This window comes from Saccostrea cucullata, unplaced genomic scaffold, assembly GCF_032062105.1.
Source record: "Saccostrea cucullata isolate Sc308-1 unplaced genomic scaffold, CSIRO_AGI_Scuc_v1 ctg1055, whole genome shotgun sequence".
Classification (NCBI taxonomy): domain Eukaryota; kingdom Metazoa; phylum Mollusca; class Bivalvia; order Ostreida; family Ostreidae; genus Saccostrea; species Saccostrea cuccullata.
In genome coordinates this window covers 324,014-346,865 of record NW_026929665.1, presented here as the reverse complement: position 1 = coordinate 346,865, position 22,852 = coordinate 324,014, and the positions used below count along the sequence as shown (strand labels likewise).

General features: G+C 36.2%; 3 protein-coding genes across 3 annotated transcripts; 2 read left to right on the top strand and 1 right to left on the bottom strand.

Moving 5' to 3' along the window:
- Positions 1-2,676: 2,676 nt before the first annotated feature.
- LOC134281652 (uncharacterized) lies at positions 2,677-10,622 on the top strand. Its single transcript, XM_062764081.1, has 3 exons — positions 2,677-2,831; positions 9,774-10,385; positions 10,528-10,622. The coding sequence occupies exons 2-3, from the start codon at positions 9,776-9,778 to the stop codon at positions 10,620-10,622; spliced, it is 705 nt and encodes a 234-aa protein (XP_062620065.1). The 5' UTR covers positions 2,677-2,831; positions 9,774-9,775.
- LOC134281647 (uncharacterized metal-dependent hydrolase YabD-like) lies at positions 10,615-12,547 on the top strand. Its single transcript, XM_062764076.1, has one exon. The coding sequence runs from the start codon at positions 10,709-10,711 to the stop codon at positions 11,945-11,947; it is 1,239 nt and encodes a 412-aa protein (XP_062620060.1). The 5' UTR covers positions 10,615-10,708; the 3' UTR covers positions 11,948-12,547.
- Positions 12,548-14,824: 2,277 nt separating this feature from the next.
- Positions 14,825-22,278, bottom strand: LOC134281675 (steroid 17-alpha-hydroxylase/17,20 lyase-like). Its single transcript, XM_062764110.1, has 11 exons — positions 22,159-22,278; positions 21,642-21,803; positions 20,053-20,130; positions 19,762-19,860; positions 19,530-19,623; positions 19,114-19,269; positions 18,747-18,958; positions 18,389-18,517; positions 16,487-16,591; positions 16,189-16,320; positions 14,825-16,001 (listed from the first exon to the last, which is right to left on the bottom strand). The coding sequence occupies exons 2-11, from the start codon at positions 21,769-21,771 to the stop codon at positions 15,640-15,642; spliced, it is 1,497 nt and encodes a 498-aa protein (XP_062620094.1). The 5' UTR covers positions 21,772-21,803; positions 22,159-22,278; the 3' UTR covers positions 14,825-15,639.
- Between the last annotated feature and the right edge of the window lie 574 nt (positions 22,279-22,852).

The following is a 22,852-nucleotide window of genomic DNA, read 5'->3' as shown; positions in this document are numbered from 1 at the left end:
GACAATGTTTCCACTGATAGTTTAAGCTGAATGTGTGAAGCTACATATCATCTTTTGTTTGAATGATCCTAAATCAGTAGATGTTAATTATATTCTGTGTCATTCTAGTCCAGTCAATATAAATTTGACCTCAAACTAATTGCAACAGAATTTTTCTCATGGTAGTGTTTCTTCTTGTAGCATAATATAACTCTATAAAAAAATCGGACGAGTAGTTTTCATAGAAGTCGACTTCAAAAATAAAGAAATATGACTTCCACTTTATATCTGGTATGCCGCACCATACTACTCGCTGTTGACGTCATTTTTAACTAAAGTCGTCATTCATAAGAATTATTTCGCCAAAAGTTCGAAGAGTAATAGTTTTTGACAAGTTTCCTACATAATATTACTAATTATTGAATACGGAAAAAACGAAAATAAGCCAGGATATCATTTTATACTTTTTGTTCACAGGCGCTTGACGTTTTTAACCTATCTCTTTATAAATAAAAATTTTCCCTACTATAATGATAAACAAGGTCGGACACGTAGCCATCTTGGATTTTTTTCAGGTCAGCTACCTCACCTTGAGTTTTAGTCTACAATATGTTTAAAATAAACAGATACAACCCTTTCCCTGGAGTACTTACCTTAACTATGCCTCCACTTTCGGGCAATCCAACTCAAACCACATTAAACCCTCTCTAATCTTTAAAATATCGCTTCATACTCAGTCTACTGCTACCGACTCGGTAAAAACTTAGAAAAGGGAGGCCGGAAGTTGATGTTATTATGTAAATGAGAATTCCCTCTACTTAAATTTGATTGATTACTAAGATATTTATATGATACATACCGGTAAAACTGTTCAAGCTCCATTATTTTGTGTGTATTTTATTTTTCATGCTATAGATTTACATGATGCAAACAGTTTGTTTTCTATTTCAAATGTTACCGCAATTTTTATATTCATAACTCTTAAGATATCAACCAATCAGAAAAGGGCTTTCCCGGATTATGAATCATTTTGTAGCAAGAGAATGCTTTCAGTAATACTTTTTAGTACTGTAAAGTACTTCTACACAACAGAATTTTCTCCAAATTGTATTCCGAATTGTCAAATGTAAAATAATTAAATCAATAAAATTTTTATTTTACATTAAATAGACTTGAAATTTATTAAAATAAAGATTCTGAAACTTTCAGTCAAGAAAAACCACATTTAAAAAAGACGTTTCACACCTATATACATAGAGTTTATGTATATAGGTGTGGCAAAAACATTACAATGACTCGTTACTTTTTCAACTTTTTTCCCCAGGGAAAACTTTCATAGAATAATCTTGTTATTAATTTTATAGATAAAAAACAATTTATAGAGTAAAAATGAACTCAATTATGCATAAAATTTATTAGAATTTACCAAATACCGCCCGGTAAACCTAGAGATCTCTCGGGTTCTCTGTTTAGTAGGACCGACTTGATCAGTACCCGCCATTTTGTTTGACGTCATTAAAAAAGTTACCATCGCTAACAGAGCTCTAGTTCGTCTGCAGAAAAATCTACCTATGGTAAATTTTTTCGGCAAACTTTGGTACCATTGGCTTACCATTGGTTAAAAATTCTACCAGTAGTAACTTTTGTCAGCCAACGGTAGTACTCTGAACGCACCCATAGCCTTCAGAGCACAGGCGCTTGACGTTTTTAACCTTTCTCATTATGAATAAAAAATTCCCTTCTACAATTATATTTTAGTAGGGATTTTTTTATTTATAATGAGAAAGGTACTAACGCCTTGCTTCAGAGGCATAAAAAGGGTGCGTCGATTTACCCAAATGGACCCAAATGGAAACAAATGGACCCAAATGGAACCCAAATGGACCCAAATGGAAACTCAAATGGACCCAAATGGAAATCAAATGGGCCCAAATGGAATATAAAACATATATATATTATTGTATTCTCAAATGTTAACTTATATTAAAAAAAAATTATTTATTGCAAATAATGAAACTTAATAAAAGGAGAACATTTAAATAATTGTTATTTTCTTATATTTAAAAAAAAATACGATTTTTTTCCATTTGCAATAAAGTTTTGCACATAACTGAATACAAAACTGAAGTAAATAGTGTCCATGTCCGTAAGTACTGAGTGGAGAGGGGGGACTGAGAGGCCAATCCCCCCCCCCCCCCCCCCCCCCCCCCCCCGATTTTGCCGATACATATAAAATGATATTTAAAAAGATTCATTCTCATGTCTCAAAATACAATGTTAGAAATTAATTATTAATTTAAAACTCAATTTTAACTGTAAGATCATCTATTTTTATCATTTAAAATAAGTAATAAAATACGATAATACGTATTTAATATTCCATTTGATTTCCATTTGGGTCCATTTGATTTCCATTTGGGTCCATTTGTGTTTCCATTTGTGTCCATTTGTTTCCATTTGGGTCCATTTGGGTAAATCGACGTGCCGCATTAAAAGGACGACTAAGTGATTCGGGGGAAGGGGGGGGGGGGGGACAAACTCTTTCGAGTCGGATTATTTATTTTCATGTCGATGTAGGAGAATATTTATTTCCAAACATCACATTAAAGTCAACAACAGTACTCTTATTCGTGGCGGTAGGGGGTTAAAGACAGATTATTCATTCCCTGTCCAATCGATGTCATATTGTTGTAAAGAATGAACTTTCGTACGACTTACTTAAGGACTTTCCCGATTCAAAAATTAGATCAACAGAGACTCTCTTCCCGCCAGCCCGTGCAGAACTTTGCCTACTGTATCTTTGTATATTTGTACTTGTATTGTTTACCTGTGCTTACAGAATATATTCTAAAGTAAGTAAAGGTGTATTTTTTCTATATTGGCGTCGCCGGTAACAGAACTAAACGCTCGTTGACTGATAACTTGTGAGTTAGTTCAAATTTCGTGCGTAGTCACTGTAGAATTTTGAGCAGGTTTCACGATTTAATATTGTGAAAATTGCTTGTTACTTCAGAGGTTCTACAACAGCTGAAAACGAAATAAGCGGTATATTTTGAATTAATTTGCATTGTTTACATTTTTCACACGATAAACTTGCACTCGTGAAAAATTATAGTCGACAATTTGTCATTGTTATTTATGGCAATAACATATTGTTGATTAATTGAGAAAGTGTATGTGCTAGGACTTTCAGGAATCCCCGGAAAGTATTATTTTTGAATTGTGTGGAAATTAGTGTATTCAAAATGGCAACTGGCAATGAAAATGGTGAGAAAACAACAAAGGTTAAAATCAACTATGCAAATGTAGAAGAATTGAAAACATTACCATCTGTGGGTGAAGCAACAGCTCAAAACATTGTGTATTTCAGAGCTGTTAATGGTAACATCACACCTGAAAATTTGGTCACCATTAAATTTGTAAAAGAGAGCAAAGAATTGTCACAAATGATAGATTTTGAACCGAATTCAAGTTTGGTAAAAAGTGATGATGGTGATGTCGAGAATGAAACAATTGAAACTGAGTCCTCACCAGTTCATCAACCAGAACAAACAAAACAAATTATTGACAATGTTGAAAACTTACTGAATGCAAAAAATGAAATAGCAAATGAAAAATTAGGTGTTAAGAAAGACATTCAGCCTGTACCTGGGGTAAAATTAGAAACACTTGACCTTGAACAAGCCCAGCTCATTGGTCTTCAAGTTGATAAATCAAAGGGAGCTGTCCTGAAAAACAAAGGTAAGCCTGTGTCAAGTCAACCAACTACTGGTCACCTTGTAACAAGCCAACCTGATACATTTAATTTACCTGTGTTAAGTCAACTTTCATCAGGTCATGGTCAGTCAATAGTAGGTCAACCTTCATTAGGTCAGCCTATCCCAGCTCAAGGTATGCAAGGCTTGTCTATGTCACAGCAGCCTATGCAAGGTCAATCAATATATAGTCAAACTATGTCATGTCAACCAATGTCAACTCAAATAGGTCAGCCTATCCCAGCTCAAGGTATGCAAGGCTTGTCTATGTCACAGCAGCCTATGCAAGGTCAATCAATATACAGTCAAACTATGTCGTGTCAACCAATGCCAACTCAAATGACACCTGGTCAACCTATATTTGCACAACCAATGTCGACCCACTCAGTGCAAGGTCAACCATTACATGGTGAACCTATCAGTACCCAAACAATGTCCACCACCTCAGCACAAGGTCAACCTTTATTAGGTCAACCTATGCAGAATACATATGCAGACAAGAACATGCAAGGTCACATGTACATGCAGGGTCAGCCTATTCCAAGTCACCCTGTTCAAGGATCTTTATGGTCGGGTCAACCAACATTGATTCAATCCAGTCAAGGTGGGATTATGCCATATCAGTATACCGTACCCATGGCAACTCCACAAGGTATGTTTCCATCTCAGTACCCTAATGTACCATATCAGGCAATGAACCAGCAGTATTCTCCATCTATGCCTCTAGTGTCACAAGTATATGCTAACCAATGGATGCCATTTGGTGGGATGCCGTTTTCGGTGCCCCCACCAAGCATTCCACAAGTAAGTCAGTTTCAAGGTTATGGTTACCCATGGCAACAAAATCCAGGTAATCAAATGCAACCAAACCTTGGGAGCATGGTACAACAAAATCCAGGTAATCAAATGCAACCAAACCTTGGGATCATGGTACAACAAAATCCGGGTAATCAAGGGCAACAATACTGTGGTAATATGGTGCAACAGACTCAAGAAAATAATCAGCAGCCTCCAACAGGTAATCAGTTATTGCAAACGCAACCTCAAATAAATAATCAACAACCTATCAATCAAGGTCAACAACTGGCGGTAAACCAACCTGCTCCGATAGTAAATCAACCTGTGGCACCCCAGAGAAACAGAGGAGGACAGAATCGTCAGGTAGATGATAACCCTCCCAAGGGACTGAAGTATGATGGAAAAGATAATTGGTTAGGATTTAAGCACAAATTCATGAGATATTACCAAGTAAAGAACTGGACACCAGAAATCGCAAAGGATTATTTGTGTTGGTGCCTCGAAGGTAAAGCTAGTGAATTTTATGCTTCGATTGTAGCCAGAAATCAAGCTATTGGTTTTCCAGAAATCCTTAACAAGTTGGAGAAAAGGTTTGGTGGAGTACCATTACCAGACACAGCACAAGTACAATTAGCAAACTCTAAACAGAAGCCTGAGGAATCTATAGAGGACTGGGCAGACAGAGTCATGCGATTGTCTATACGTGCATTCCCTGAGTTACCAGAAGAGTACATGTACCAACAAGCTGTGAAAAGAATTTGTCATGGATGTGTTGATAAGGAAGCAGGTCAGTATGTCGTGAATCTAAATTTAGATTCCGTAGAACAAGTTATAGATAAAATCAAAAGCTTCCAGTTCAATCATCAGAGCATCTATGACAAGCCTAAAAAAGAGGTACGTGAGATATACATTTCTTCAGACCATGCAAGTTCAAGTGAAGATGAGATGTCTACTGTCAAAGTAAGAAGATCAAAACAACTAAAGCCTTCTAGTAATGAAGAAAAACAGAAAGTGGATACCCAGCTGAACGAACTCTCAAAGCACATGGGTGATATCAAAGATGGCATTTTCTCATTAATCCGTCATCTAGAGAAAATACAACCACAGTCGACAAACATCTCATCAAAGAAACCAGCGAGAAGTAGATCCCCATCACCCAATAATGGTAGATGTTTCCACTGCAATGGTCTAGGACACTTTGCGAAAGACTGTCCACAGAAGAATACAGAAAACAAACCTGCTAAGCATGTATCCTTTTCGTCAACTTTAAACGAGAAGGGATCAGGCCAGTAGGCCTTAACCTGGTCCATAGGGATGACGGCCTGCAGTACACAGAAACACCCTTAATCATTCGACAGCTGAAATCAAAGTCATCAATTATGATTCCCGTAACGATACATGGAATTGCTGTTGAAGGAATTATAGATACAGCTTCAGAAGTTACCATCATATCTGACAAGGTATACAATTCATTACCAGATAGACCAGGCGTGGTGAAGAATATTACCTTGCATGCTGCAGGAAGAGATATGTCCATGGAAGGATATTTGATTGAACCTACAACTGTAGAAATGAAAGGACTTCAATTCAATGAAAGCGTATATGTTGCTCCTATTGAGGATGCCATGCTTATTGGATTGGATTTCATGTCGAAGTACCAAGTTGAAATTGACATGAAACAGAGTTTATTTTGTGTACAAGATCAAAGAATTCCTTTTATTGAAAACAAGGGTAACTCTGTCCAAGCTATTACTCAGGTAAGAATTGCAAGACGTACTGTAATTCCACCAAGGTCTGTCTTAAGAATACAATGTAGTACAGATCATCCCTTAGAATCAGCTTGCTATCTTGTAGAACCTGACGTCAAATTATTACTTGCTCCTCGTGTATGTATCGTGGGTGCAAGTGTTCCTATGATGTCATTTGTCAACTTGTCTGATAGTAAAATAACGCTGTTTAGGAATCAGAAGGTTGGTATGGTTTATGAGATAGATGAGATATTTCCAGTTGGAGTGAGTGACCAGAAAGATACTTTTCAAACAGCACAGATAAAAACTACAGAAAATAAAGAACTCCCGGAATACCTAGAAGGCATGTATCAAAGTTCCTGTTCAGAGTTGAATGAAATGCAGCAACGTGAATTGAAAAAGTTATTGATACAGTTTGCTGATGTTTTTTCTGCTCACGAATTTGACTTAGGCAATTTTACAGCTATTGAACATGCTATTGATACAGGGGATGCAAACCCAATTAAACAGAAGTTCCGAAGGACACCTACTTCCTTTGAAGGAGAAGAAGAGAAACATCTAGAGAAGATGCTGAAAGCTGATGTAATAGAACCGTCTATGTCAGAATGGGCGTCTTCTCCTGTGCTGGTGCGAAAAAGAGATGGTAGTGTGAGATGGTGTGTGGATTACAGGGCACTAAACAAAGTGACAAAAAAAGATGTCTTTCCTCTGCCTCTCATTGAAGAATGCATTGATACCTTAACAGGCAACATGTGGTTTTCAAAACTGGATGCCACTTGGGGCTATTGGCAAATTAAGGTAAAAGATGATGACAAATGCAAAACAGCATTCACTACCAAATATGGATTATTTCAGTTTAAACGCATGAGTTTTGGGTTAACAAATGCGCCAAGTACCTTTTCAAGAGTAATGAATTTAGTTCTAAGAGGGTTAAATTGGAAAATAGTTCTGGCCTTTCTGGACGATGTATTGGTTTTAGGGAAAAGCTTCCAAGATCACTTACAAAATTTAGCTGAAGTGCTCCAAAGGTTTAGAGAATATGGAATCAAATTAAAGGCGAAGAAGTGCGACCTGTTTAGGACAGAAGTGGAGTATCTTGGCCGAACTGTAGGACGAGATGGTATGAAAATAAGCACGCATTTTCTAAATACCATGGAAAAATGGCAAGTTCCTAAGTGTACAAAAGATGTAGAGCGTTTTTGCGGATTTGCCAACTATCATAGGAATTTTATTAAAGACTTTGCAGAAATTTCTAGACCACTATACAGTCTTACAGGAAAAAACAAGTTTCATTGGAATCCAGAGCATCAGGATGCCTTTGAGATGTTAAAATCAGCTCTCTGTAGTGCTCCTGTACTTACCATACCAACGAAAAATGGCAGATTCATTTTAGATACTGATGCTTCTGAATTTGCAATTGGGGCTGAGTTACTTCAAATACAGAATGGTGAAGAAAGATGCATATCATATTGTAGTTTTTCATTAACACCAGAGCAGCGTAGATATTGTACCACAAGAAAAGAACTTCTAGCAGTTGTGCGATTTACCAGACATTTCCGGCATTATCTACTGGGACGCAATTTTGACCTGCGTACTGACCATAGCAGCCTCCAATGGCTAATGAACTTTAAGAATCCTATGGGGCAGCTGGCCAGATGGTTAGAAGAATTAAGTCAGTACTGGATGGTTATACATCATCGTCCTGGGAGTAAACACCATACTGCTGATTTCTTGTCCCGGCTACAGGACTTGGACACTTGTCATGAATACAGGCATGCTGTAAAACTAGAGGAACTACCATGTGGAGGATGTTCTTATTGCAGGAAGAAACATCAAGAATGGGGCAAGTTTATTGATTCTGTCGATAATGCTGTTCCATTAGCGAATACGTCAATAAAAGTACAACAGGTCAAAGCAATGCCTACTCTCGCATGTTGGTTAAATGGATATACTTGGAGAGAGGTTGGTGAAGCGCAGCATAAGGATAAGGACCTCAAGTTAATTCTCAATTGGCTTGCAAAACAAGAAGTGCCTAACGAAGACGAGCTTTTCCTCAGTAGCCCAGCCACAAAACATTATTGGACTAACAAAGAATTGTTCTTCTTAAGTAAAGAGGATATTTTGTGGAAAAGAGATGAGAATACTGGAGCCAAACTTTTAGTGGTACCCATAGCCTTAAAAGAGGAAATATTGAGTTTATCTCATGATTTACCTTCATCTGGACATCAAGGCCAAGATAGAACCTATAACAGATGTAAACAAAGGTTTTACTGGTACAATATGTTAACAGATGTTAGAAAGTTTGTTGTATCTTGTTCTACCTGTAGTAGAAACAAGAAACCGAACAGGAAAGCTAGGTGGAAATTGACATCATACCATGCTAGTGCACCAATGGAACGTGTACACTTAGATTTTATGGGACCATTTCCGCTTACTTCTAAGCAGAATGTTTACATATTGATGATGGTGGACCAGTTTACGAAATGGGTAGAATGTGTGCCATTACCAAATCAATCAGCTGAGGAAACGGCAAGGGCAGCAATCAACCACTTTTTCTGTCGTTTTGGATTCCCTTACCAAATTTTTACAGATAGAGGTTCTAACTTTGAGAGTACTCTGTTCAAACAACTTTGTGACAGATTACAGATTTTTAAGGCAAGAACAACAGCTTTTAGACCTTCTGCAAATGGGCAAGTAGAGCGTTTTAATAGAACCCTCATGGATGCTCTGAGATGTTTTACAAGTAGATCTCCAACACAGTGGGATGAGTACTTGCCACAACTGGCTAGTGCCATAAGATCCTCTGTCAATCGAAGTACAGGGTTTACGCCAAATATGTTGATGCTTGGACGAGAAGTTAATAGCCCATTGGATTTGATTTTTCCGGGTCCAGAACCAAGTGACGCAGAAGATTACGAGCAATATGTCACAAATCTAGTGCAGAATATACAAGCCGCTCATGAATTGGCTCGTGAAAAGTTGCGAAGTAGTCAAGCTATTGCTAAGCGTGACTATGATCTGAAAACTTTTACACGGTCATATTCTGTTGGTGATGCTGTATATATCTTGGACACATCAACACCGAAAGGTAAATGCTCAAAGTTAAGACCCAAATGGAAGGGGCCAGGGTTGGTAGTCAAGAAAATTACAGATTACTTGTATAAGGTAATGTTGCGTAAAAAATTAGAGACAATCAACCATGACAGAATGAAATTGTGCCAAGATAAAAAGTTGCCAGTCTGGTTACAGAAACAGGTTGAGACATTAAAAATGAGTTCTACTGATGTTAGGTGCTCGACAGAGATGACAGGTAAGAAAAGTCTGTTCTGTCTATGCCGTGGCCCTGACAATGGAGACTTTATGATACAATGTGAAGAGTGTAAAGAATGGTATCATGGGTCTTGTGTAAATGTTACCCCAGGACAAGCCGAACAAATTGATGTTTATCTTTGTCCTGATTGTATATAATATGTAAATTATGTTTTTATTTTAGCCATGTCTGACAGAGAAGAGACAAAGAGGGCCTGGAAAGAAGCAGGAAACTCAAGACAGCGACCTAAGGCCAATAAGTTTGAAGCTCTTAGAAAGCCAGGCGAGAGTGTAATGGACTGTGTCCGCCGCCTTAGTGATAACCACATCATGGTGGAGCCTAAAAGTTTATACATGAATCTAGTTACACAGAGTAATGATGACTTGAAGAAAGGATCCGTCCTCCAATACAAGGTTGCCAAGACATTGGGGTTCAAACACTGGATTCATGAGATGAGGTTAAACTGCCAATGCGATTTGCCGGACTCATGGATTGAGGAAAACTTACCCTCCTTAACCCGACAGAAGCTGGTGAAACCTCATCGGTCAACCAAACCATCTGATGCTGCCGTAACTTCGCGCGACATCAGATTGACTACTGATCCATCTCTGCAAGTTGTCCGGATGAACGCTGTTGATGACTCAGTGCTGGATTTAAGCGAGCCTGTTCCTGGGACGTCAGAAGGTAGTGGGGAGACAACCTCAAAGAAGGAAAAAGAACAGGAAACAAAAGTAAAGTCTACCACCAAGCCAAAGCCCACGTCCAAAGAACCAAAAACCTTGGAGGAATCCTACAGCAAAGAGTCAACATCAGTTGTTAAATCAAGACCTGCATCTGTTGTAAAGTTGCCATCCTTGAAAACAACATATACACAGTCAACAGAGAGGAAAATAGGAGTTTCTTCAAATAAGCGATCCTTGACCATAACTGTTGACAGTCCAAGGACAAAGGCAACTTTACAGGAGACAACAGAATATTGTATACTGTCATCATGTGGATCCATGGACAAGAGAGCAAGGAGACATGCCCTAGCAAAGCACCTGCCAGCTGTGTTCAAGGACGCGACTGGTGTGGAGCATTTGCCTGGTGCTGTCCAAGCACTAAGATGGTTGGTTCATATGGCCTATGGACAAGATGCCTCACTATGGGATGCTGTACACATGGTGAATCAGTCGGGTTTAATTCCGGAGTCTGCCAACCTAAATCCCTTGCATCATAAATTATTTATAGAAGCATGCAAGCTGTTGCAGATTTCAGAGCCCAGTCATTTCACCTTGCGACCCATCAACTCTCCTGCTGTGTTGCTGTTCTGGAGGTGTATCATGATGATTCTGAATAACTGTAGTCCTGATCAACAGCAGCAGTTTTACCATTTTCAGCCTTCAGAAGACCCCAGCAAGGACGATAAGATGGTAGAGGAAGCGTCGGATTCTGAACTGCCGTCAGACTTGGAGGAATTTATCCTGGTAGATGAGGCTGATTCAGACCAAGACGAATCTACAGTACTGGCCAACACATCATTGCCTCAGGTATTTGATGCCCATTTCCACCTAGACCGTTCACTTAGGGCAGTCTGGGGGAGGTCTGGAGGACGTACTGTAGAGGAATTACTGCAATACAGCTTCTCCAATGATGTTTCCTATAAGCCAGCCATCAAAGTAGACGTAGTTGGGGGAATTATTGTATATAGTGAACCCAAGTCCTATCCAGAGGTAAACTTCACCTTACAAGGTCCCTGGAAAGTGGCTATTGGAGTTCATCCCAAGCATTATGATACCCTCACCGTCGAAAAAACGATGAAGATGCAACAACTCCTAGATCATCCTAAAGTAGTGGCATTGGGGGAATGCGGCCTGGACAGAACCATTGCTCCTTCCCAGTGGTGTAGACAAGAAGAAGTGTTTGTTAGGCTTCTGAAGTTATCAAAAGTCGAGCAGCCCCTTGTTCTCCACCTCAGAGGACCAAGAGGAGACACTTATTCCTCAGATGTTCATGGCCGTTGCCTCATGTTAATGGAGGATATCTGTGACCCAGAACAGAAAATCCATGTACACTGCTTCATGGGAAGAGCTGACGTGGTGAGGACTTGGCTGCGGAAATTTCCAAACACATACTTTGGAGTGACAGCTGCCGTCCGAGCCTTTGACCGTGAACAGCTGGAAGGGTTACAGGCTATCCCTCATAATAAGCTGCTCCTGGAGACCGATGCGCCCTACTTTCCTTTAGGAGGTGCCATCGTGAGTACTCCAGCTTATTTGGGAGAAGTAGCAGCTTATTTATCCGTCCATTTGAACATGCGCCCCCCAGAGCTGATGAGAACAACCGTCATGAATGCACGGAAGCTCTACGGATGTTAAAACAGAGAAGACTGGTGACCAAGTGCATGCCGCTTTATTAGTGTGCTGAAGATATCTAATGTTTATTTTAAAGATGCCTTCATGCCGCTATAAAGTGTGCTGACAGTGATACATTCAGTCTCCATTGCATCAAATTCCTCGAACAGCTCCAGATGTGATGATGTCTTTTGTGTTCTACTTTATCATCGCTGGATGTTATTATGTGTTCCATATTCTGCTTCATCGGTGCTGGATGTGATACGCTATTTTATATTCTTATATGGCCATGTTAACAGTAATTCAGTTTTTGTTGTTTGTATAATTGTTTTAAAAATTTTTGGCCATTATAGTATCCAATAGGTTTTGTTATAAAGTAATATTTTGTATATTAAATTAATATTGAAAATTTAAATAACTCAAATACAGAACATTCCAATTGGAACGGGGAGGAGTGTTGTAAAGAATTACCTAACGTACGACTTACTTAAGGACTTTCCCGATTCTAAAATTAGATCAATAGAGACTCTTTTCCCGCCAGCCCGTGCAGAACTTTGCCTACTGTATCTTTGTATATTTGTACTTGTATTGTTTACCTGTGCTTACAGAATATATTCTAAAGTAAGTAAAGGTGTATTTTTTCTATACAACTTATTAATAGCATCCCATTTATAGTGTTTGTACCTTAGCTAGGTTTAGCACAATGTAAAAAAAGTATTTATAACTGTATAATGTCCATTTCTTACCTGTTGTAGGCTATACATCTAATGCCTTACTTCATGCATTCAGTCTGTTTAATTATATGTACAAAAAACATTGCATGGTCAGCACCGTAAATTGTAAACAAACACGATTTACACGCACGCGCAGTACTTGTATTAGATCCAGTACTCTTACCTGTTCCGTGTATTTAGTACGGACCATTTAGTACAGCATGCGGGAAGGCCAAAAACGAGGACATTGATTTACATTTATGGTGGTGTCGCTGGATTGCGAAAAGAGAGTGAGGTGGGGAATGGTCACATTCCTTTGTTTGCTTTTCAACAAGAAGTAACATGCATATGAGCATATCGAAAGGCCTATGATTTGCACAGTGCAAAGTTAATAATCTGTTTCCACCCCCCTTGAATTTTGACCCCTTTCCCCATCAATCTAATTAATAGATTGTTTCCCCATTTGATCTTTGTAAATTCTGAAGTAAATAATTAATATAGCAATGTATGTTACATGCCGTCTGCAAGCTTATGTTTGGGCAATATTTATATGCCAAGTACGCTAAATGTAATCGTTGATTAATTACTGACGAAATCTTTTGCAGCTTTACACTGTAAACTGTATCTCCGGAATGATGGGAGGGGATGTAAGGTAATGCTTGCATGATTTCCATTTTTCTTTATTTAACTATTTTTGAAAGTAGAGTAATAGCAAGTAAATTATTTGTCATCTATAGCTACGAATTTGAATATACTAAATATAATGATTCAAATAAAAAATCTTAATTAATAATTTTTTTTTGTGTCGCACGTGTTTTTAAAGACTTTAAACTTAATAAATATATTAACGACTCCTTTACTGACATTAAAACTTTATGACTAGCCCTCTGCCTGGATGGTAAGAATTATGAATTATTCTGAATTTCATTGGTCAGGGAGCGGACATTTCAATTTTTTTTTTTTTTTTTTTTTTTTTTTTTTTTTTTTTTTGTAAATTTCATATTTCATGCATTATGCATTGGTTCTCCCCGAATTGTGAAAGCCATGTTTCTTAATTGTAATACAATGTAATTAATAAAAAAAAAAATAAAATTTTTAAAAATATGAGAAGAGAAAAAAAATCAAGTAGAAACGGATTTTTCAGTAAGGACTATTCATTGACCTTATCTATTACATTAAATGACATTGCATTGAACTTTTACTCAATGAAACAAATTGAGATAATTTTAACGAAGAGTATTCAACATCAAAAGTCCACAAAACAATACAAAATAGGAGTAAAGCAAACACGGACTTCCAAAACATCAGAGCTGGGATCAGGTGCCATGAAATATTAATGCAGAGCGATCAATACAATATTATACGATTGTTTATTAGGAAGTTATAGCAAACAGTAGTGTATAAAACCATGAAAAATGGTCAATGTCTTAAAATTGCCGTCACATTCACTATATCTAAAGCAAGAGCAGATTTTTTTTTTTAATTTATAAAAGTATTTTTCGTAACATGGTACTTGTACATGCAAAAAATTCCTAGAATTAAAATAAACTTTACTTTTAGTCTCTCTATTTTCTGTTCTTTGCGACAAGATTGGGTCTAGTATAAGGATATGTAAGAAAAAAAAAGATGCATGAATTGATTGGTATTTTTGACTGCATGGTTTTGAAATGAAAATAATAAATAATTTATCCTAAAAATATAAAGAAATCGTTTTCGTTTTCTTTGATGCTAAGATTTACATTATTATACCCCCGTATATTCCTCTAAAAACAAATGTCCAAATTTTTTTTTCTCAATGACCGTGTAGTGTAGGGCAGCGTTGTGAGAATTCCATCGGCATCGAAAGCAAGTTTTTGAAACTTGCCTAGATAGCCGAGCGGTCTAACGCGCTGTTCCTGCACTGCTAGGAGACAGATTCCGTAGGTCGAGAGTTCCCCCGGGCTGGGGCGGAAGTGAGTATCCTTATAAAAGTGAATTTCTCTGTGCTTTCTATATTAATATTTCTTCACTTAGGGCAGTTATATTAGTTTAAGAGTTGTTGTAAATTGTGCTTTATAAATAAAATTAATTTCATCACAACATGTATTGGTATATATATATATATATATATATATATATATATATATATATATATATATATATATATATATATATATATATATATATATATATAGTAATCAGTATGTCCGTCCGTACGTCTAGCTGTACATCCGTCTGTCTGTCTGTTACGCTTTGGGGTACTCATCTCTTATCCGCAACTCCTCTCATACCACTAAATGAAATTTGATGAAACATTCACAGAATCTTTTTTACGTATTGCCATTGTGCACCTCCTATTTTACTTTTTGATCTGACACATTTTCCCACAACAAAACATGGACACTCCCATTATATTCATATGGGAGGCGGGGGTATCATTTCGTGAGCTCATTGCTCACAGTACCTCTAGTTTATGAGATATATTGCAAATGTCTGAATATAGATATAATCATTGTTTGGATTAAAAATGGATTGTGGGATTTTTTTTAGGTTATAAAACCTTGAATCCTTTTGATGCCACTCAGACAGGTATTTAAGATTCTGTAAACTTTTGATTTATAGGTACGGTTCCAAAAATTTAGTATTTCCTTAGTCATTCTTTGTCAATTACCTTTTGTCGAGTGACACATGGTCAATCTTTACGCATATGATAATTATATTTAATGAAAAGGGGCGAAGAGAACAAACAGTGATCGATAAAAAACAAACAAACAAACTATACAAATATGTGAAGAAGGAATAAAACACGGATCCCTGGAAATTACAGATGTGGGATCAGGTGTCAAGGAGGAAAGGAAATTCGTCTCCAATTCATTCTGATCCCACTTTTTGAACCATTGAGGGTTGTCGATGCGTTCCTTAGTCCCTTTCTTCAAATCACCTAACATCCCATCTAATGCACCAAGTATTTCTTAAAAAACCTCTTATATTGTCCATGTGATTAATGGTGATATTTCTCACGAATTATTTCTTGGTAACCCTGTCCTTTACAATGATCTTATACTCAGCAGGAAGCTCCGTGCCTAGTCCAGTCAGTCTGTGTTCAGGATTTGCTTTCTCGCCATTTGGGAGACGGAATTCAAATCGCTGAAGCAGGTTTGCGCACATCAGCAATATTTCAGGTTTAGCGACTGTCTCCCCCAAACAAACGCGGTTGCCAGCTGAGAAAGGGAGCCAACTGTCTGGCCTGGTAGGCTTCTTTTTCCCGTTTTCATCAAGATAACGATAAGGGTCAAATTTTTCTGGGTCTTTAAAGAATTTCGGGTCATTGTGAAGAGCCCAGTGGTTTATAAAGACCAAGGTACCTTTTGGAATGTCATATCCACCTGTTTATGAAAGTAATAGTACATGTATTCTATGTTTTTTAAATGTACTAAGTAGATAGATGTCTTTTTAAAAAAACAAAATATCGAATGAATAAGAATTGTATCAATTTGATCAAAAGACACCAAGTCTGTGCAAAAGTTTTAAAACGGACAGTCATTATTATATATATTGTAGTGTAATACACACCAACTTGTGAATCACAAATGGTCATGTGTGGGATACCAAGTCCTGCAACACTTCCAAGTCTCATACTTTCAAACAAGCACGCTTCAGTGTAGTCTAGTTTGTTTCGGTCCTTCATTGATGGATGTCCTGCCCCTTAAAAGTTTCAAAATAATATAAATGTTGCTTTAAATTTTTGTCCCACATTTTCAGACATTGTGGTTTTTTTAATTATAAAAGCAAAATAAAATTTGTTCAACTTAATTTTTAAAATTATGTTCCGATTTTCAATTAATGAAATGTTTATAGTAATTTGAATTACCGATGACCCTGTCAATTTCCTCCTGGCATTTGGTCTGAATTTCCGGATACATGGTCATGAAATATATAAACCAGTCCATTGTAAATCTGGTAGTATCAACACCGGCTGTTCAGAAAAAAAATATCATCAAATTAGTATCGTTAAGTTTACTTATTTTTTTTTTTAAAAAGATACATAAAGAAAAGAAATCACATTAATTAATAAGATTTATTTGTATATATAAAACAAGAGGACCGTGGGCCTTATAGGTCACATGACTATCATGTAACAACTTTCCAACAATTGAATTTGGTTCGTGTTTTAAACCAGAGGCACCGTTCACGGTAACTCAGACGGTAGAGCGCTCGCTCCGTGATCGGGAGGTCGTGAGTTCGTATCTCGGCCGCGACTGACCTAGTCGTTAAAATTGGTAGCAACTGTTCCTTCGCCATGCGCTCGGCACTTTGAAGTGAAAGTTGCGGGTCCTTCGGATGAGACCTTAAAAACCGAGGCCCCGTGTCAGCGGCAGGCGTTGGCACGATAAAGATCCCTCACTGCTCAATGGCCCTCAGTGCCGAGTAAAGGTCAAAATTTGAAGCCCATCACCGGCATACGGTGACGTCTCCATATGAGTGAAAAATTCTCGAGAGGGACGTTAAACAATATACAATCAATCAATCAATAAACCAGAGGCCATGAAATTCACAATTTAAATTATACACTTAGCATACTTGGTCTAGTTACTTAATACCCAAAGGTTAGTTCAGAGTAACAAAGAGAAAATATATTTCAACTTTATAACCATTTGTGCACCCCATCCCACAGGAACCACAGATCCTGGGGCCACACATTTCAAAATTTTGGAAATTTTATTATATTTTTTTTTCCATTATAAATGGTTGATTAATAGCAAAGAGGAGATTTCAAAGCATAAATTTATTTTCAGACTATTTAACCACTACCCCCCTATACCCCTGACCCAGGGGGCATGAAATTAACCGTTTTGTTATATGCACCTTTTTTTCGTCATAAATATATACATGTATACTAAGATCATTGGCATAATACCCAGGAGCAATGAAAAGATTTTCAAAGAATTCATGCATTTTTACTTTGTGATCATTAGGGCCCCGTCTTAACACCAGAACCCCTGACCCAGGGGCCATGAAATTTACAAATTTGGTCAAGGAACTCTTGCTCATTATATTTATATACATAGTTCATTGGTTTAATACCCAGGAGCAGAGAAGATTTCTAAAGAATCAAATTAATTTCACTATATAATCATTAGAGAACCATGACCCCAGGGGCCATGAAATTCACAATTTCGAAGAGGCACTCTTGGTTATCATAACTATGTACTTGGCTAGTTTGTTAAATACCCAGGAGCAGAGGAGAAGATTTTCAAAGAAATAATGCTCTTTTACTATATGGTCATTATAGCCCCACCCTGACACCAGAACCCCTTGCTCAGGGGCCTTGAATTTCACAAATTTTATAGAGGACGCAAAGTTGATTATTGTCATGCCAACAGTTTGAATGCTTGATGCCCAAGAGTAAAGAAAAAGATTTTTAAAGATTGCATTAATGTTAGTGGTTTTGGTCCCAACCCTAAGGCCACGGGGGAGGGAGGCAGGGTCCATGAAATTCACAAATTTTGTTTTCCTTCACCCATAGATGCTGTATACCAAATTTGGTTGAAATTGGTTTAGTGGTTCTAGAGAAGAAGCTAAAAATGTTCAAAAGTTTACGACCGACGTACGACGACGGACGAAAACAGATAGCAATAGGTCAAATGAGTTTACTCATGTGACCTAAAAACGAATGATAAAACCATGCTGAAAAAATGATAAAAGTATTTTTAAAATCTTTCTTATTTAAATTCAATCGACATGAAAACTTTTAAGGACACACGCGTCTTACCGAGAAATATATCTGAAATGGTTTGAACTAAACGTGTATCGTCCAACTTCTGCAGTATGGATTCGTCTCCCTCATTCTCTGCTTCTTCTTTAGCCGCCAACAGACTATCAATAAAATCCCTATTGACACCTTCAAAACAGAAAGAAACTAATATATATCATGTCCATATTTTTAAGACATAAAAGCCTATATTTATGTAAAACAAATGCTATTGCGAATAATTTCATACATGTATGATTTTTTTTTCTTTGAATTTTTTACATGAAAATTAATTGCCATTTGTAAAAAAAAAATACCATTTTCATTTAGAGGATGTTTCAAAAATAGAAATGCAAACGTCAGATAAAAAGTTTTAAACCTGGTTTAAACGTATCTACATGGTCTCTATATTTAGCTCTTATAAATTGTTCTAGTTGCTCTGCCTTTTGAACAAACTTCTTCCATTTTGCAGTAGGACAGAGGTCCTTCAAACACGGTACTAAATCCTCAACAAATCCGGAACCAAATGCATCAATCAAGTCTTCTTCTAGCTTAAGAAGAGTTTTTACTTCCGGGTCATCAATAGGAAGTCTGTTAAATAATTCATTTTATTTCATTACATTTAAATACCAAAAAATGCAAGTCTTTTGAATAAAATGATTTTTTTAAAAATAATTTTTCGTTTATTTAGCTATCACTGATTCACGAAGTTCACCGAAAAATTAGAACAAGTCTCACAAACCTACTTCTGCCCAAAACAAATAGTGTACAGTTGATGGAAGACCATTGAATCTGCGTAGTCTTTAAATATGAATGGATCTTTTTCCTGAGCCATCTTATTAAGGAATTTTTCCATGTTCTCTTGAATCATATTTTCAAGAAGGTCCCCTTGTAAATAGTTCCTGAAATACAATATTTTTATTATGTTCTACTTTTTTTTGCAATGGAATTATGGTTAATTATATTTTGAGAAATAATGAAATATAATTTTTTTTCCTCCTATTATAGAAAATGTATTAAAAGAATCTTTCGAGTATAGAAAAGTTTTTAACAAAACAATGAAAAATATATTTTATCCTTTATAACTCGTCGTCAGTGTATAAAACAACTACAAAAAAATGTTTTCCTAGACCCTTTCTTTTTTTCTATTAAAGGAACAAACCTAAGGGCTTGGCCGGCAATTTTCCTGTGAAGTTTCCAAGCTGGCGAATAGGAACTAAACGCTATGTCCTTCCCCCCTGCAGAGATTGCATCAGCTTAAACATACACAAAGTACTGAATAAATTCTTTTGAAAATCTTTTCACTTTTTTTTTAAATTCTTCATTGTTACCACTTGTTACTACTCTGGTTTTTATTCTTAAAAATAAATTCAATGATTAATTATGAACATTACTTGATGCTAACTTTGGTCTTCCAGCAAAATCTGCCTTCTTTTTTACCAATGCCTCTATTACAACGTCATTATTGTTCAGGAAAATCCAAGTTTGTGTACCTAGTTTGAAATCAACATAAGAACGTTATGAATTCAAACTCTCCCCATATCATATTGCAATGTCTTTTATACAAATTTTACTCTTTATTGTGTTTCTTTTACTTTCCTAGTATTAGCCTAAAAGAATAAGAGGCAAAAGTCAATTGACATGAATTAATTTTAGATTTTTACAGGGAGTAAAGTAAATCTTACCAAAAGACAGGTGCACAACAGGACCGTACACTTTGGACAGCTCTGCAACTTTCTTATGCATTTCAACAGACGAGTAAACTAAAAATTGTCACAAATTTACACAACAATAAATTTTCTCGATGCTATTAACCTATATTAACATAATTTTAAATTTGTTGTATTCTCCTCATTTTTAAAAATGTTCAGCATTTGTAATACTTCAATATAATAGTGTTTCGTGCATGCATATAAATTATGTTAGAAACATTGGATCAAATTCATTTTATATGTGTAGGAATTATAAAAGAACTGCGAACGATAGTATTGTTCTCCCGCCTACCTCCAAGTCAATTTTCAAAAGTTAACATATTTGATGAATTTTCAATATTTCTTATAGATGATTATACGGATTTTCATAAAACATTACTTATTTGGGAAAACAAAGAGAGATAACTCTAAAATTTTGGTAAAACTTGTGTTTTTCACTATAGAAATCAACGGAAAACGGAAAATATTTTTAAAACATCTTTCCCCCCAATGTCACAAAAATTCCTTTTTACAGGTAATATGGAATGATATTTCACAAATTCAGACTAAAGCTTTTTGTGTGACGGGGGGGGGGGGGGGGGGGCATATGTTTATTGGCAAAAAACCACAAAAATGTTTATTTTCCACCAATTTCAAAGCGATTTACAACTGAAACATAATATTTTATTGATATATTCATGTTTTATTTATTTGCCTGAGACAAAAGAAAACATATAAGGAACATTTAATCATATCCAAGACTATTTCAAAATATGGTGATGCCTGAAACTCCGATTTCAATGGAAAATATCGTCTACCCCCCTTTTTTCAAGAGCTGGAATTATGGATAATTTACTGTTTAGCGCTGGTATTAAGACAATTCATCAATTACCATTGAACTGTTCTTTGTATTAAACAAAGATTTTATGGCCAAATTGCTATTCCTTTTGAATTAAATGGTTCCAAAATGTAGGCGGGAATCGAGAGTTAGTGTGCATATTTCTTTAATAAAATAGTTTCATATATTTTATCAATATCTGTCAGTAATTATCAATGTTTACCAAACTTGACGGACAACCCTCGTATACTGTAAACCAACTTTTATTCGTGACGACTTTTTTTGCGATTGTATGAGTGTAAATTATTTCGCGACGATTAATTTTCGCGATGAAGCATTTTTTGATCTGTTGTTACAATATAATAGACACAGAGACATTGAGATCGGTTCGCGGCGAGAAATATTCGCGATGATGAGGCCCTTGCAAAACCTCACAAAAAAAATTGTCACACGCGAATAAAAGTTAGTTTACAGTATTTTGAAGAAAACAGGTGAATACATTGCCCACACATGTAAATATATATTATATCGTATGGCAAGTCTTACGACAAGTACACATCTGTATTTCCCCTTTGTTAACAACAAAACATAAATGTTTCAAAGCAGTTTAACCTGTAAAAATACCATGCCTGTAATAAAATATATAAATGAAAGCGCCTATTAACTATATTTTTTTCTTTATTGCATAGTCAAATTCGTGGTAAAAAAGTAGAATTATTTAAAATGCTATGCAGAGAATGCTTACTTTTATAATGGCCGACAAATGGTATGCACCAGGGTCCCGGTGGCAGACGATATTTCATTCGTTTGATGACGTAATACACGAAAAGACCAATGCTCAGTGTTGCAAGCAAGGTTTGTGTGTTGACAAACATGTTTTGCGGTTTTTCTTTACTTTCGCCTTTCTCTGGATATAGAAAAAAAAATAATTATTGTCTGTTTGGAAAATGAAATTATTTGTCAATATCAATTTTCAAAATAATATTTCAGCTGATCAAAAATCAGATGAAAGACCTATATTTATTAGTCATAAGTTCTTGGAGCGTAAGACTTGGACTTTGTCTTTAGAGAACCTTTTAGTTAGTGAACAAGGATGCAAGCTAGGTTAGTAGTATTGAATCTCAACTCGCTGATTCAAAAGGATGCAAGAGTTACCCCGCCTGCACAGGAATAAAATATATGCTGCAAATATATGTATTCTTCTCATCAGGGCCATGGTAGAGTACTCTTTAATCAATAGTATTGTTATAGTCAAAACTTACCAGTTTATGGTGCTACATCAGACACTTTATTTTATATTCTGTAGAGACAGAAGATAAATGTTATTTCTCTTTGAAATGTAAACAAACTAGGTTAATTGCTTCTACCAGTTTCTGTTATGGAGTGCCGTAGCTACCTTAAGCTGATAAAGTAGATCCTTATTCAAGACACTGTTACGTCTTACCAATTACTGTATTTACAGAACATCAGAATTAAAAATAGGAGTTTATGTTTGTTTTTCAGAAATATCAAGTCGTTCACTGAATTAGCTATTGCTAACAGAAAATTATTTCCATTTTTAGAGACATCAAGTCGATATGCATTTCAGAATCTATAAATAGTTCAAACAAGTCATTACGCATATATGCACTTAATCATGTGATCAAGTTTGATCCAATCAGAGAGCTTGGAATAAATGAGAAAATAAATACATGTATATGATATTATTTTATCATTCATACGAGTATAGGCAGTATTCACATTATTATATGCAGTTACTGCATGATCATTATAGTATGATTTGGTTGTCGCATTATATGATGGGGTATGTGGTATATACAGTCTTTCAATTACCTTTGGGGTTAGTAAAATGCTTTGGAATGTAGGTCAATTTAGCTGACTCTAGAATATATCTGTCTAAGCGTGCTGTTTATGTGTGACATTTCCTGTTTTCCATTTCCTTTGAATTAATATGTA